Below are 14,455 nucleotides of genomic sequence, written 5' to 3' on the forward strand. Positions count from 1 at the left end.
CATGGATCTTGGCATTTATATGCCTAATGCAGTATGTGGGGTAACCCTATGGTATAAATGCATTTTTATTGGTGCATAATTAACGAGCTAGCCATTTTGGGACTTGTGCATAAAACCCTATCACCCATACTCCGTAACTACTCCTTGGTCATATGACACACACCTAAGAGTGATTTAATATTGCTCCGCTTCGCTTCAATTATTCAATCTTGACCGGGTCTACGATGAATATTCCCAGACAATGAAACCATCTCAACAACCCCGCACTATTCAGACGGAGTTACAGCACGAACGCTATGGGCAATTTCCTGGACGTTGGATTGAGCAGCCCTTTTAAAGGCTAAGTAAGGTTGATAGGGGAAGCAAGATATCCTGGGTCTGGATAATTCGATGAGCCCCGTATATGTACATATTCTTTCTCAATATCATTATTTAGTTCATCGTCTTTCCTCTTCCCTTCCTCTTGTTTTTTTCCGAGCGAGTCCTGTCGATATATACAATACAGTCTTATTCTCTCTCCTAGTTGCCTTCAAGGCTTTTCATATCATGGTCAGTTTGCATGCATTATCGCTTTCGTAGACTCATCATCCGTATCACTTCCTTGTCTCCTTGTGAAACGTGAGAGCGGAATGCTATTACTTTGATAGCGGCGTGAAGTACTTTCAATTCGACTACCTGGATGATAGCCTCGGCGACTGGCTGACTGTGAGCCGCCAGAGCTGCTTGGAAATAGCCTTGGAAACAGCTTATTCATGATCGGATTGGTTGCCGGGATGCTAGCAGCGATGATAGCGACAGCTATCTCGATTCCCGAAGAAATAGAGATCCCAAAGGTGTCCCAGGAGGGGTCTGAGCTTTGGTATAATTTCACAATGTAGACTATCCGCACAATGCTGGCTATACACGCACTTTTATCTAGTTAGCACTAATGCATATCAAATTAAATCACGCCCTGGACATACAACGACCCTAGTGATAGCAAAGCAGCGACGGCAAATTTCTTGCTAGTTTTGAGATGAAGACCTGAAATTGATTAGAGTAATAACTAGAGCGAATCGGTGACCACAAACCTAGAACTGTTCTCAGTGGCAAGAGAAGAATCCAAATATCCGTCACCAGAGAAAGCGCGGCACCCGCATACCAAAATGGGATAGATGCAAAGCAGGTATGATGTTCATATTTCTGTTCATCGAAGACGGCATTGACCGGGGTACACTGGAATATCGTTGCGAGGATAATGGCGACGCTCATGGCCGTGACGAGTGCGATGGTTCCAAGGCAGATTACTCGGATGTTAGGGAATACGCGTAGGTATAGCAGACAGATTGATACTTTGATCAGACCGCTGATTAAGGTATAAATAATGTGAGTCACGTATCGAATCTATATTGTTGAGACTGGTTAGCCTCTTCTTTCCAATTGCGTTATGACAGTTATCATTCTGCCCATACCTTCGCCGAAGGTAGCACATCTGCTTTAACGAGATCCCATTTATGCTTTCCTGTTCCATACCTGACTCCTACTCACATATAAGAGACGAATTAACCATATAAGAAGTAGAAGGCGTACCAAGTCCCGCAACCACCACGTTCACAATTGCCAGAACCGTCGCAGTCACCATTATCCAGTCGTCTAGGCCAAACATTTTCACGATGAAGATCCTCGAAATTGTACGAAGGCCTACAATGAGTGCCGCGAGGCCCGTCACCGTGCCGTTGATGATCAGCAATATAGGCCCACGGTTCTCAACCTAAAGAGACAGTTAGAGAAAGCTCTGGGAGACTGCTCTTCCTCTGAGCCTTTACTTACATCAGATCGCGTCTGAAAGAGCGTCTCCATAATATGTTGATGTCCTTGAAAAGAGGACGGGTCTTAGGCCCCATATGAACTAATTTTTATCCCCGGGATCCTTCGAGGTATGCATTGGCCTTTTGCACCCATGGATCTAGGGCTTATTCTTTCGGGCATAAATCATACTTCCGGGTGGCCCCCAAACACTAATTTAATCTAATCACAGAGACCGGCTGTCGTAATCTCCGCCCGTCTTGCTTTCGCTTAAGGATTGAGCTAGTTACTACTAGGAAAGACTCTAGCATATTTCACATGCGAGCATCAAGTTGTAATTTACCGCATTTACTATGTGTGCTTGCGTGGCCGGCTTGCATGCGGATGTCGAGGCATAGATCCGGCGTTTTATCCCGGTGGATAAGCAGACTGCAGGGAGCGAATGCCAGTGTGAAGCGCTTGGACAAGGGCGCTAACCTCGGTGTTATCACCAGTTATATTCTACAGGATCTGCTAGTACGGAGTAGTAGTAATGAACGATCCACCTTTATCACCTTGGCACTTTAAAAAGAAATTACACCTTCCGATTGCTTGGGCTGGGCAATAAAAGGGATGTTATAATCCTTGTAGAAAATTAATCTACTCTGAATAGCCTTTTTTGGTTTCACTTTGTTTACAATACACACACTTCTCGACGTTCAATGATCCTGATGCCTTCTCTTTTGCAGAACCTCCTGCTAACAATTCCCCTGGCATGTCTAGCTAGCAGCCATGCCATCAGTGATTCCCTTGGCTCGAACTATAAGATCGATGTTCATTCCCATGTCGTTCCGTCGATTTGGAAGGAGGAATTGATCTCTGCAGGCTACCCAGTCAAGAATGGTACTTTGTATACAGATGGCTTCCCTGTCCCAGATTGGACATTGGATGCACACATTAGCACCATGGACAGCCTTGGAGTTAATTATTCGACAATCAGTGTCAGCGCCCCTGGCGTCTTCTTCCTAAAAGATGCCAAAAAGGCCAAATCCTTGGCTCGCAGCGTCAACCTCCTGCTTCATAAGTATTCTCGAACTCATCCGACTCGACTTGGAGCCCTCTGCCTTCTCCCTCTCCCTTACGTCGGCGAGGCGGTCGAGGAGTTGAAGGTACCCTTCTTTTCTTCCCCTAGTAGATTATCTGGTCAAATCTAACTTGGAATTCGTAGTTTTGCCTGGATACGCTCGGGTTTGTTGGCGTGGGGCTGTACACCAACGCCAATGGGACGTATTTGGGTGACAAAGCCCTTGACCCTGTTTTCTCGGCCTTGCACAAACGCAATGCCAGCGTGTTTGTTCACCCAGCTTCTCCAGACTGCACATCCGTCGCCCAAGGCTGGCCCATCCCGATGACCGAGTATCCTTTCGACACCGTGCGTGCCATTGAGAACCTGCTGCTGACTGGTCAACGTGCACAATATCCGGATATCAAGATGATCTTTGCCCACGGTGGTGGTGCAATCCCATTCTTGGCCACCCGAATCGCCGGCATGGCCTCCCTTTCCTGGTTGGGTGGGCTGTCGGTCGTTGAATCCCTGGCGCAACTCGCCGGATATTATTTTGATACCGCTTCCTCGACTTCTGCTATTCAGTTGACGGCTTTGAAGAGCTTTGTTGGCGTGGATCAGATTGTGACTGGAACTGACTGTAAGTGGGCAGTGCCAGTAACAGCCCCAAAACAGCTGCAGTATAATAACACATACAGATCCGTATGTTCCTGTCTCCCAGGCAACGTCGGGATTAGCCGCGATTGAGGGTAATGGTAACTTTACCGCGGTGGAGATGAGTCAGATCGATACTCTGAATGCCTTGACGATCTTTCCGCGGATCATCAAAGCTTTGAAGCTCAGTTGAGATGTATATTAGGCATTGCTTGTAGATTATTAACATAGAACAGCTTTTTTAATCACCGCATTCGCAGTTAACACTATTCTTATATAATTCATTTCGTTTTTTTGTGTCTTCCGGTGTCTATCAAGTACTCATGCAAAGTGCAGGAGAGCTGTCTTGATTATGCATCAGGCTTAGATGCCTAAAAGAACTCCTTTTACCGAAGTGCACCCAGCCAAGGGTGTCGCAAGAGGTCCTCAGCGGAAATTCGATCAGTGGGATTGATTTTCATCATCGCGTGCAAAAAGGAGACGAACTCATCCCTGACGCCTTGGTCGAGACCTGGCAGGAATGCTTCCGACGCCAGCCCCGGCCGGTTCATTGGCAGCGAGTTCTTGATCCGGCCATTATCATCAAATATGTCCTGAACAATGTCCTTGTTTCCTCTCCCTAAAAGCTCCTTAGGAAATGGCCCGAATAGATCCACAATCTCTCGTAAGTGTTCCTTGAGCTCATAATGGCCGTCTGGCGGGGCCGATCCGCTGAACATGCGAACTGCCCGGAAGACCTCGAATACGACACACCCGAGGTTCCACCAGTCGGTGCTCGCGTCCCACGGGGCCTGTATTAGAACTTCGGGAGATCGAAGCGCTACAGGCTGTATAATCTCGCTGAGATGTCGGTCTTCCCAGCTGGAGACGCCCCAGTCTCCAAGGGCAATATCAAATTCAGCAACGCGCGTATTGTCAGTTTCGTTGAAGTAATAGCGGCGTAAGGGGATTGAGGGGATGACTGAGTACTGTTCCTCGGACCGATTCTGTTTGGGAATGGCGACCTCGGCCAGATAACCAGATTCTATAAGGGAAAAATCCCTAAACTTGACGAAAATGTTATCCGGTTTTATATCTGATCGTAGACAAGAAATATTAGCATGTCATATATCATAATGACCAAGGATGAAAGAGCATATCATACCTGTATGAATAACATGATGTTCGTGAGCAAAATCAAGCGCCAGTAGGAGTTGGATGGTGAACCTGCGCATCACCGAGTTCGGAAGTCTACTTTCAATGAACCAAGCGCCGAAGCTCCGTAGCGTCTCGCCCATCAGCTCAAAAACCAAGCAGACGTGAGTTCCATTAGGTCCGTGGTGCTCAAAGTCATCTAGCAGATGGCAGACGTGGTTGTAGCCCAGCTGATTGCGGTCCCCGTTCTGGAGATGAGTCAAGATCTCCCGTTCGAAAATGGGGGCTTGCGTGCCATCATAACACTCGGCGCTGAGCACCTTCAGAGCTCGGAACTCATTTTCAATGCCAGGTCTGTTTGCGTGTGTTATCTCTATTTATTCCCTTTTTCTAAAAAGATTCTACTCACTGTACCGGCTGTAGGTCTCTGACAAGCCAGACTGTCGAATAGACACCATATCCAATCTTATTCAGGACCTTGTACCGGTCTTTAAAGACATCATTGATATAAACAGGGTGAAATCCTCCCGGTCGGTACACCTGCGTGCCTTCCTCGATATTGTCGTTGGTATTGTCGGGCATCTCGGAGAATAGAACGACGTCCGTAATGAAGGTGAGAGTTGAAAAGCTGAAGCTCAGCAGGAGTCACAGTTGCAGCGGCAGACAATAGTGAAAATATGCAAATAGACTTGGCTACGCCTCTTATCCCTAGATGTCTTCTCAAGGGGGTCGATTCAGTTCGTCCAAATAAGACTGGCGTGGTTTCTGGGCGGTAAAGTCAGCCCAACGAACGTTCATGAGGTCAAGACTCAAGTACTACTGAAAATGCGCAGGTCCATATTCCTTTATATATTTGTTTGACACAATCCACTTCTATATTATTGCACTAAAGTCGTGAGCCAATTGTCAACGTTGATTAGTCTTCCAAGTCCAAAGGGGGTTCTGTACGGAGTAGCTAGTACAGTAAGTCAGCCCTAGAGCCCTATGTATATAGTTAGGTCTGAGCGTGCATGTATTGAATGGTACCCTTGCAATGGATTACTACTTTGTAATTATGAAATTGAAATTGTAAAATGGTCTAATCTATTCATTCCTACGGAGTCCGTCGGTTGAAAAGGACTAAATGCAGTCCGAATTAAAATGCATTCCTGCGATAGATAATGCAGATTGTAAGCATAGAAAAGGCGTAGCGGTGTCAAACTGGATCGACAACTCTAAAGCTATTTCGATAGACACAATGCCCCAGATAGACCAAAATGACGAAAATCAAGCCCACTCGGTGAACTAGATCCCCGATTAGGCTATGTGCAATCAAAGTTATGATAAATGGAACTTACAGGTTAGGAATCCTAATCACCATCCAGCAGAAGACTTTACGATGATGCATTCCCAAGCACATCGCACAGAATTACCCAGGATCAGTATCGGACGAGACAGCGTCTCTCAACAATCGCGCTCCCGGAGCCAGGTGACACGACGTGCCTATATATCCAGCAGTCTTAGCACAGATCAAATACGAGTAAAACCGCCCAAATATGTAGCTAGTCAAAAATAATTATAAGCGGAAGAAAATCCACGAATACGAACAAGCAACATCTTTATTTGTGTGCAGCACTGCTGGCCAACTTTTGCATCCCCAGGTCAAACAGATGGCTGGTACGGAGTAGATAATGATACCTATGTACAAGGCTGGGCCTCGTGCCCCGCAGCATACGATGAAATAGATATATGTATATGTCTTGTTCACTCCCACCTCTATAATTGAATAGTAAATCTTTTCGCAAGTTTTCCTCTTCGGCCGTTTGACATCCAATCCTTCTAACCCGTATATGTTATACAACTCTCCTGAGTCATGCTCACAAGCGCTAATGATGTCGAATACACGAATCCTATCAAACGGACCGACTCAGTGGACCAAGCAGTGATTGCATACAGCAAGACGGACACTAGAGATATAGCCTCCGCAAGAGTGAACTGTACTCCGAGACCTGAGCTCGTGACCCCCCTTTCTCTCCCCCTCTCAGCTCACAACTTACATTCGAAAAGAGGAGAAAACACTTGGCACACTGGTGGTACAGACCCCAACGCACCGGAACACGTTACGGTCGTCTACGAAGATTCTAATGGACAGCATGTCACCGTTAAACATGTTGGTAGAAATGGAAAGGCTGTTTAGATCACGAGAACTTCCATGCTAGTTGATATCCTGTGATTATATGAGAAAGAAGTTATCGGTACGCGGGTACCTACAAGATTTGATTACAAACATAAAGCACTTCCGAGGATATCCTCTTTACCGAAGTGTTGTCAATGACTTCGGCGTATGGCTTCTGAGCAAGTAGTCAAGGCTAGCATGATAAACTAGCAAACAACTCGTCGAGATCGAAAATTTCCTTGCGAGTTTCTTGAATTTTTACTGCCGTATGTAGTCTTGCTTGGGGATGCACTTCTTCTCTCGGTATATAGCCTGTTAAATCAGTCAGCATCCCTAGCCAAGTTTACTTTAATGGATATTGTCAACCACTTACCCATATACCCTAGGGCTTGGGCCACGCCCGACTCTGAATCCGTCTTCTTCGCTTCCACAATGATAACATTTAAAGCAACCTCCTCATTTTCACCGTACCAGACTCCGTAGTCTGTCCGTGCCGAGAGCATTACCAAATTTCCCTAGGGCAGCTCTGCAAGGGCAGCCACTCTCTGTAAAACCTTTGGTAAAGCCGGACCCGAGTAGCTGAAGCCCGTATGCTCCGTTTTAACAAAGCAAAATTGGAACGGACGATATAGTCTCTTGTCTAGCGAAATTTCCGCGAGGGAGTATTCTGGAATTTTCCTAAAGTTCAAAAACCCATTCGCTTCAAGTACACTATGCAGAATCACACTGTCAAGCTGGTACGAGCCTCCACCCAACTCGCGGAGAATGGACCGCCAGCCCCCAAGCTCCAGTTGTACAAAAGAAAATGTCACATGGCGAATAGAATCTTGAATACTGTAAAGAAAGATGCCCAAAGCAGCCGAAGATTCGAATGACATTCGCGAGAAAGTCAATTCTTGCAGTTCTGGCAAGCACCCAGCCGACGAAAGCTGGGAGAGAAGGAAAGTTGATTCGCACTTCCAGTTGAAAATAATCGTCAGCTTTCTGAGAGATTTGGCACATTGGATCATTTTCGCCATCCAATGTATAGTCTTGGTCTCGGCATCGGGGATTGCAAAGCACAGTTCCTTGAGGTGGGAAAAGGCCGGGATACCAAAAGTGGCAATATCAAATTGTGTTAGCTTATCCTGAAACACTCTGGTTCTGCTTTTCACAATGCTGATTGAGAAATATTCCATCGGAATTTGCTCATTAGCGATGGCTTTGAGAACAAGACCAGTGGCTTCGTCAAGCGTGATGCCATGGCTGTACGCGTACGGTGTTGTATAACTTAAATTGTGCAGCTCGAAAGACCGGCAGTTGGACAGGCGTTTTATCACATCGCACCACGCTTGAATATAGATCCTTTTTGATGTGGCATCAGGGGATAATGGTCCTAGGTAGCCCTTTGAATCCCTGACGATCTCTAGCTTGCGGACACAGGGACAAAACATCTCGTCATTGGCTGCTTCCTCGACCCGGACAAGTGAATTTGGTGAAAGATCGGTCCTCAATGTGTGTACAAAAGTGTGTGCAAACTGGCGAAGGCTGCTCTGATAAATCGCTCGGCAGGTAAGTCGAAGAGCGCATAGATCAAGAGACTCGGTAAACTTGACAATTTCCGCCACCAGTTCAACTGGGAGAGTATGGAGACCTGACTTGCGTGCTATGTTGGTTCTCATACTGATCCGTGGAGTAGGGGACTTGATAAGAAAAGAAGGAAGAGAGTTGAGATGAGATACAGTTGAATAAAAGAGAATAGTGAGTTGGAAGAGAAGGAAAAGGAGGATAATTGAAGCTCCGGTCTTGTTTAAGGGACTGGATAGTTTCTCGATAACGGCATAGAATGCGGTCATCAAGGCCGCTCCCGTTTTGGTATATAGGGCATCATCACAGGTATATATAGCTTCATTACCAAATCATGACAAAGGCGGACAATGGAAAAAGAGGGCAGAATAGAAGATGTAATTTGGAGTTATATCAAGCCATATATAGGAATAAAGACCTGCATTATCAGACAGATGTGCAGGCAAACATATAAAACAAGCTAGATGAACATAGCCCTTTCCCTCTTATGATTTGATGCCGACATGGTAATACAAAGTGATGAAAGGAAATTGAACAGTCTTTTGTCCACTGTGGAAGGTCCAGTTGGTGAGATCAAGATCTGGCTGATCTAGCAGTTGCCAGGTTTCCTTTGTGGTGCGAGTTCGGAGGCAGGATATAAACCCATCAACAAAGATAGTCAGAGGCGCTACGGGCAGAATAAATGTGAAAAAGAGATGGACTGGCGAATCCCAGTACCAAACAAGAGTTACAAAGAAAGTCCAAAAGAAGACCAAAGGCGAACATAGACAAGTCCAAAGATCGCGTGACGTGATTTCGAATATGCTGAAGGGGATCGGATTAGCTTATATAACAAGTGGTTTTAATAGATTGATGACTTGCATAAACGAATCGGCGGTCTCAATTGCACTCTTCAGTATTCCTGCTGCATCTTCGTCTCCGAAGTGATGGAAACAAATGTTGAAGATCCGACACTCCTTTTTCGAACTTTCTGCAAATCGAGGAACAGCTCGAGCATCCACCGCACTCTCGATATAAGTGACATTCTGCTGCTTCTTCGAGATTCGCTCCCACTCTTCAATATGGGGGTAAAGATCGCTCAACACAAAATGAACAGGGCCCTTACCCTCGGATTCGAGCTCTTTATTAAGCTCCGATTCCAGGACTGGGGTAGGCCCACCGGCACCGGCACATATGTCCAAAACTGTGTAAGAGGAAAGATCTTTAAAATGCTCTTTGAACACTACACATGCCTGTTTCGCAAGATTTCCATGGCTCCACCCGGGAGCTCGAAGATTCCACAGTTGGGTGAGAACCAGTTGCTCGTGCCGATGAAGCCACGATGGGCACCAATCTTGGTCGCCGATCTCTAGAAGATGTGACCGAGGCCAAGAGAATAGTTGCATTATGTGTGCTTCTAGATATTGGTGAGAAAAGTTGTCTGAACTGAGATAGGCCGCTGACAGGGAAATCGCTCAGTCACGTGCCGGCCCACCGACTCTTGGGGACACCTTCAAGAAATAAAACACAATGACAACAAAATATACTAAGTTGATAGCTTGTGTCTTTGAAAAGTCGTGTCGTCTTGGATATTACGTGTGGTTGTATCCGGGGCGACCTTGGGATGTTTCAATCCACAACCCCTTCACAAAATATGTAACTTCTATTCGGTCTTATAACAATGCAACCAACCCATCTTGTCACCCATGAACTGAACCTAAAGTCCTATACATCCGTGGATATATTTCTGCACACTAACTGCACGGTGGTCTCGGAATGTGCACTAGTCCTAATTCGGACCTGACGCAGTTCCCTGAACATCACTTTGACACCAACGGAGAACATGAAGGTCATTATTGTCGGCGGAGGTCTAGGTGGCCTAGCATGTGCAATTGCCTGTCGCCGTGAGGGCATCGACGTGGAAATCCTCGAGCGGTCCCCCAAAGTCCACGAAGTTGGAGCAGGAATCCAAATCCCACCAAATGGCGGTAGAATAATGTGCGACTTTGGCCTGCTTCCCCAACTACTGGAGCAAGGAAGTCAGGTGCAACAAGTGGATTTTCGGAGGTACAAAGATGGTCGTCTTCTGCGATCAATGCCATTTGGGGACGATATCACGGAGGAGTTCGGGGCGCCGTGGATGTACGTGGTTGATTGCCTTGGCGCGACATTGTCAGACTCTTACCCTTTGCAGAATTATTCATCGGGTGGACTATCATCGCATTCTTCTTGATGAGGCAATCCGACTCGGTGCGGTCCTTCAACTGGGGGCAGAAGTAGAGAATATTTACACCGAGCAGCCAGCCGTTCTTCTTGCTGGCGGGAGACGCATATCGGCAGATATTGTGATTGGTGCTGACGGTACGTTTATAGATCTTTTGTCGAATATATATTTAACCATCTCTACTGACAAGGAAAGGTCAAATGTCTACGGTCCGAAGGGCTATTCTTGAATCTCCTCATTCTCCAGTCCCCACGGGCGACATGGCCTATCGAGCAACCTTTTCACGAGAGCAGCTGGAGTCTTTGGGTGATGAAAGAGTAAACAAACTGTGTCAGAAAATTGCCGTCACAAGCTGGTTGGGACCGGAGAAGCATACGATTTTCTATCCTCTCCGTGGTGGAAATGAGTTCAACCTTGTTCTCGTGCGGCCCGATACCTTATCATTGGATTCGCGCAGAGAGCAGGGAGATATTGAGGAGATGCGAGAGAGCTATGCAAACTGGGATGAAACGTAAGGACCCTTGGAATAGTCGACTGCAATTTCCTAATATGCTTCTCGCTTTTTAGATTACAAAAGCTGGTTTCGTGTGTGCCATCGGTATATAAATGGAAATTGACACACCTCTCCGAGCTTGAATCGTGGACCAAGGTCGGTACAATACTATGTCCTTCCAATCACGAACTTGCTAACTAGGACTTACTAGGGATCTGTTGCCTTGCTTGGTGATGCCTGCCACCCCACTCTGCCATATCAAGCACAAGGGGCTGCAATGGCTGTCGAAGACGGAGCAGTCATTGGCAAGCTTCTTGGCCTATTGCAGGTCCATTATCTGGATCCTAGAAATTCCGGAAGCGATCCCTCAATATCCACGCGATCTTCAGCTCAAGATCTCACAGCTGCTGTGCTTACTCTCTACGAGAAATGCCGAAAAGCACGCACAGCCCGAAATGTTCAAGGAGCAATCATGAATCGGAAGCTTTTTCACATCCCAGATGGCTTTTTGCAAATGATCCGGGATTTCCTGTTGGGATATGCAGGAGTTACCCGGAAGAGCGATTGGACATGGCTGTCTTCATTTCGGCAGGGGCAAACCCTTGGTCTAGATGTGCTGGAGGATTGCCAAAAGGCCTTTGAGGAGTGGAGATTGACTCTTTAATTGCACATCATGTGGTGATAGATGGCTATACGTCACTCCTACATCTATTGCTATACTATAGATCCATCTACAAACCCCATACTCGATATCACTTCCGTACATACTACCAAAGCCAACCCAAATCCCATCAACGTATCCAAAATCTCTAGATCAATTACAGATTATAGATCCAAACAACCTATATAACACCTAACCTCAAACCCATCCCAAAGCTAGGCCCCTTCCCGCATCCCAACCAAAATACACCCAGCACCCATCATCCCAGCCCCCAACCACCAAAGCCCACCAACCGCCTCTTGAAAAACAACCATTCCCAGCAGCGCCGTCGCCAAGAAATTCGACGCCGTATTCGTGATGGAGACTTTGACCGTCGAGGGGCCAGCCGTTAGCGCGCGCGTGAAGAGTGCCCACATTATTATGTTGCAGAGGACGTTTAAGCCGAGGCAGGCCTGGGTATTGCGTTAGTAACAGAATTACAGTATAACACCCAGTTATACATGTATATTGTAGTAGATAAATAGTCCAGAGACATGCATAGCCCAGAGACAAAGAGAAGGGGTGTAAACATACACCTCGAGTGAGCATCTCAATCACAGGCGATGACTCGAGACCGAAGAGGTGAGCGAGGGATTGCGCGAAGGCCGTTGTGTGGTCGTCCGTGGTCCTGTGGAACGTTAGCATGGTTCGTGGTTACACGGATCATAGCTTATATAGCTTTTTAGCTTGTATATATAGAGTATTTCTCCTATCTTGTTATAGGGTAGATAATCCACCTACAATTTCGCGAAAACACCGTTCAATGCAGCGAAGGCGCCGCTCGTTATTGCGAGCACGATCCAGGGGGATGTGGAAGACTGAGGGATTGACTGAGGCGTTGAGGTGGACATGACTGCGGTTGATATATAACTGTATATCCTGTAATTTATCAGGCTCTTTTTATAGGCTTGCAGGCTATGTGCAAGTAGCGTAGAACTCAAGGGCTAGGTATTTTGGAGTGACGTTGAAGGAGCTTGCGTGCCAAGACTGATAGTGACAGATAAGGGAGGCTGATATGGATGATCGACGCGAAACATCACGATAGCTCAAGTAGCACTTGTTTGATTAAAACGTCGAGTATAATACCAGTAGATATGCAACTAATCTCTATCCATCACTACGGCGACAGCCTCTGAACTCGCCATTTAGCACCCGCCCCCTCACCCTCAATACGCACATACCGGAATCGATCATGCAAGCGACTCCGCCGTCCTTGCCAGAACTCCACAGACTCCGGCACAAGCCTCACACCACCCCAGAAAGGCGGCAGGGGAATATCTTCAACACCCGCAAACCTCTCCTCCATTTCCTTAACCTTTGACTCCAGTAGCGCACGCCCATCATCAACATCCGTCTGATCAATATCCGCCGGAACAACCGAGTCTAGCAACTTCGCCACACTCTTCCTCCGCTGATTCTGCTCCATCTGGGCCGGCTCCGCAGACCACAAAACCCTACTCTGCCAACTCGCCCATCCCCCAATCCGACTGCCGCGCTCGCGGGTCCGCCAATACATCTCGCTCTCCTGACGACTAAGCGGCTCAAGCAAGCCCTCAATACGGACCTGACGCTCAACACTCGCCCAGCTGAACGTCAGCGCGGCCCATTTATTTCCCGAGCCGACCTCAGAGGTCACGGTTGGCTGTGAGCCCGGTTCTGGCATGGCGCCCAGTGTATCGGCGCTCTCGCCGAGCCCGAAGACTTGTCCGCCCTTGCCTTCCCTACTACCCCAGTTGCTGTAGACAACCCAGCCGCGCTCGTCGAGTTCTTTCAGGTATACGACGCGTGCGCTAACGCGGCCCGAGGGCAGGGAGGCTGTTGATAGGGTGCATGTTTCTGGGGCGGAGGAGGCTGGGAGCCGCGAGTCGCGGAACCAGTTGTGGAATTGGTAGAGGGGATCCGTGCCGTGGATTTGTGAGATGGTTAGGGGTGGGTTTGTGCCGAACTGGTGTGCGCGTGCGGCGTTCGAGAGGACTTCGGTTTCGGTTGCGGTTTTGTCGGTGGTTGTTGCGGGGATTGCTTGGGGTTGGGCATCTTGGGTGGACTTGTTGGAGGTTGGTGCAATGTCACCTGGTGCGACTTTGGGAGATTGATGTTAACTTGAGGTTCGTATGGGTTGGGGAGGGGTTGGTCGGATCTTTTGCAGAGGGATGGCTTGAGATGTAGACTTTGGACTTACAAATTAGCTTCTTTGGACGCCTCCCGGCGTCTGTCTGGCGTTCCTCTTGGGCCATAGTTGGCTTGTGATTGCCGGGTTGGTTGGTTGAGTTGGTTGAGGAATATCGGAGTTGGCGGGGTTGGCGGGGAACGGTGCGGAGGAATGAGTCAACGGCTGAACGCAGAATCAAGGGTAAACAAGTCTGCATGGAAGACGATGAGTGAATGGCATAAGTGTAATACCTCGAATTTGTGAGATTGAAGAAAAGTCCAAGTTGGAAGCTGTGAGTTCCGCAGAAATCCTGTAAGACGTTTTCAGCGGAAACTCCCGAGGCGTCATGCCATTCCTTGGAGAATGCGGAGTACAATAGTTAGTTATAGAAAATCAGACAACATGTTTAACAGTTTAAGTAATTCACTCTGCTTCATTTTCATTTTCGCGTTTAAACGCGGTGGGGGAGTTGAGATGTCTATGAACAGGAATAATCACAGTGGTATACAGTGCTTCAATGCACGACGCCCTTTTTGATCGCCAAATTAAACGCCGGACCTTCGCTGGATGC

The 14,455-nt window shown here is 47.4% G+C and overlaps 8 protein-coding genes across 8 annotated transcripts; 2 read left to right on the plus strand and 6 right to left on the minus strand.

Moving 5' to 3' along the window:
- Positions 1-550: 550 nt before the first annotated feature.
- On the minus strand, positions 551-1,839 carry LCP9604111_2383 (uncharacterized protein; the record flags this gene model as incomplete). Its single annotated transcript, XM_039069854.1, has 6 exons — positions 551-908; positions 963-1,023; positions 1,071-1,383; positions 1,452-1,519; positions 1,570-1,750; positions 1,810-1,839. The coding sequence occupies 6 exons, from the start codon at positions 1,837-1,839 to the stop codon at positions 551-553; spliced, it is 1,011 nt and encodes a 336-aa protein (XP_038932510.1).
- Positions 1,840-2,486: 647 nt separating this feature from the next.
- On the plus strand, positions 2,487-3,677 carry LCP9604111_2384 (amidohydrolase family protein; the record flags this gene model as incomplete). Its single annotated transcript, XM_039069855.1, has 3 exons — positions 2,487-2,933; positions 2,993-3,470; positions 3,529-3,677. 3 exons carry the CDS (start codon positions 2,487-2,489, stop codon positions 3,675-3,677), a joined length of 1,074 nt encoding a protein of 357 aa, XP_038932511.1.
- Positions 3,678-3,870: 193 nt separating this feature from the next.
- Positions 3,871-5,200, minus strand: LCP9604111_2385 (serine/threonine-protein kinase; the record flags this gene model as incomplete). Its single annotated transcript, XM_039069856.1, has 3 exons — positions 3,871-4,559; positions 4,629-4,972; positions 5,028-5,200. 3 exons carry the CDS (start codon positions 5,198-5,200, stop codon positions 3,871-3,873), a joined length of 1,206 nt encoding a protein of 401 aa, XP_038932512.1.
- Positions 5,201-6,966: 1,766 nt separating this feature from the next.
- On the minus strand, positions 6,967-7,276 carry LCP9604111_2386 (uncharacterized protein; the record flags this gene model as incomplete). The annotated part of the gene is made up of 2 exons (XM_039069857.1): positions 6,967-7,085; positions 7,147-7,276. 2 exons carry the CDS (start codon positions 7,274-7,276, stop codon positions 6,967-6,969), a joined length of 249 nt encoding a protein of 82 aa, XP_038932513.1.
- A 1,548-nt stretch (positions 7,277-8,824) lies between these two features.
- On the minus strand, positions 8,825-9,724 carry LCP9604111_2387 (uncharacterized protein; the record flags this gene model as incomplete). Its single annotated transcript, XM_039069858.1, has 2 exons — positions 8,825-9,143; positions 9,201-9,724. The coding sequence occupies 2 exons, from the start codon at positions 9,722-9,724 to the stop codon at positions 8,825-8,827; spliced, it is 843 nt and encodes a 280-aa protein (XP_038932514.1).
- Positions 9,725-10,161: 437 nt separating this feature from the next.
- On the plus strand, positions 10,162-11,699 carry LCP9604111_2388 (putative salicylate hydroxylase; the record flags this gene model as incomplete). Its single annotated transcript, XM_039069859.1, has 5 exons — positions 10,162-10,460; positions 10,513-10,679; positions 10,738-11,053; positions 11,110-11,191; positions 11,247-11,699. The coding sequence occupies 5 exons, from the start codon at positions 10,162-10,164 to the stop codon at positions 11,697-11,699; spliced, it is 1,317 nt and encodes a 438-aa protein (XP_038932515.1).
- A 212-nt stretch (positions 11,700-11,911) lies between these two features.
- LCP9604111_2389 (uncharacterized protein) lies at positions 11,912-12,586 on the minus strand (the record flags this gene model as incomplete). Its single annotated transcript, XM_039069860.1, has 3 exons — positions 11,912-12,148; positions 12,270-12,363; positions 12,477-12,586. 3 exons carry the CDS (start codon positions 12,584-12,586, stop codon positions 11,912-11,914), a joined length of 441 nt encoding a protein of 146 aa, XP_038932516.1.
- A 266-nt stretch (positions 12,587-12,852) lies between these two features.
- LCP9604111_2390 (pyridoxamine-phosphate oxidase PDX3) lies at positions 12,853-14,101 on the minus strand (the record flags this gene model as incomplete). The annotated part of the gene is made up of 2 exons (XM_039069862.1): positions 12,853-13,814; positions 13,915-14,101. The coding sequence occupies 2 exons, from the start codon at positions 14,099-14,101 to the stop codon at positions 12,853-12,855; spliced, it is 1,149 nt and encodes a 382-aa protein (XP_038932517.1).
- Positions 14,102-14,455: the final 354 nt, after the last annotated feature.

Source organism: Penicillium roqueforti, assembly GCF_015533775.1.
Source record: "Penicillium roqueforti strain LCP96 04111 chromosome Unknown scaffold_02, whole genome shotgun sequence".
Classification (NCBI taxonomy): Eukaryota; Fungi; Ascomycota; class Eurotiomycetes; order Eurotiales; family Aspergillaceae; genus Penicillium; species Penicillium roqueforti.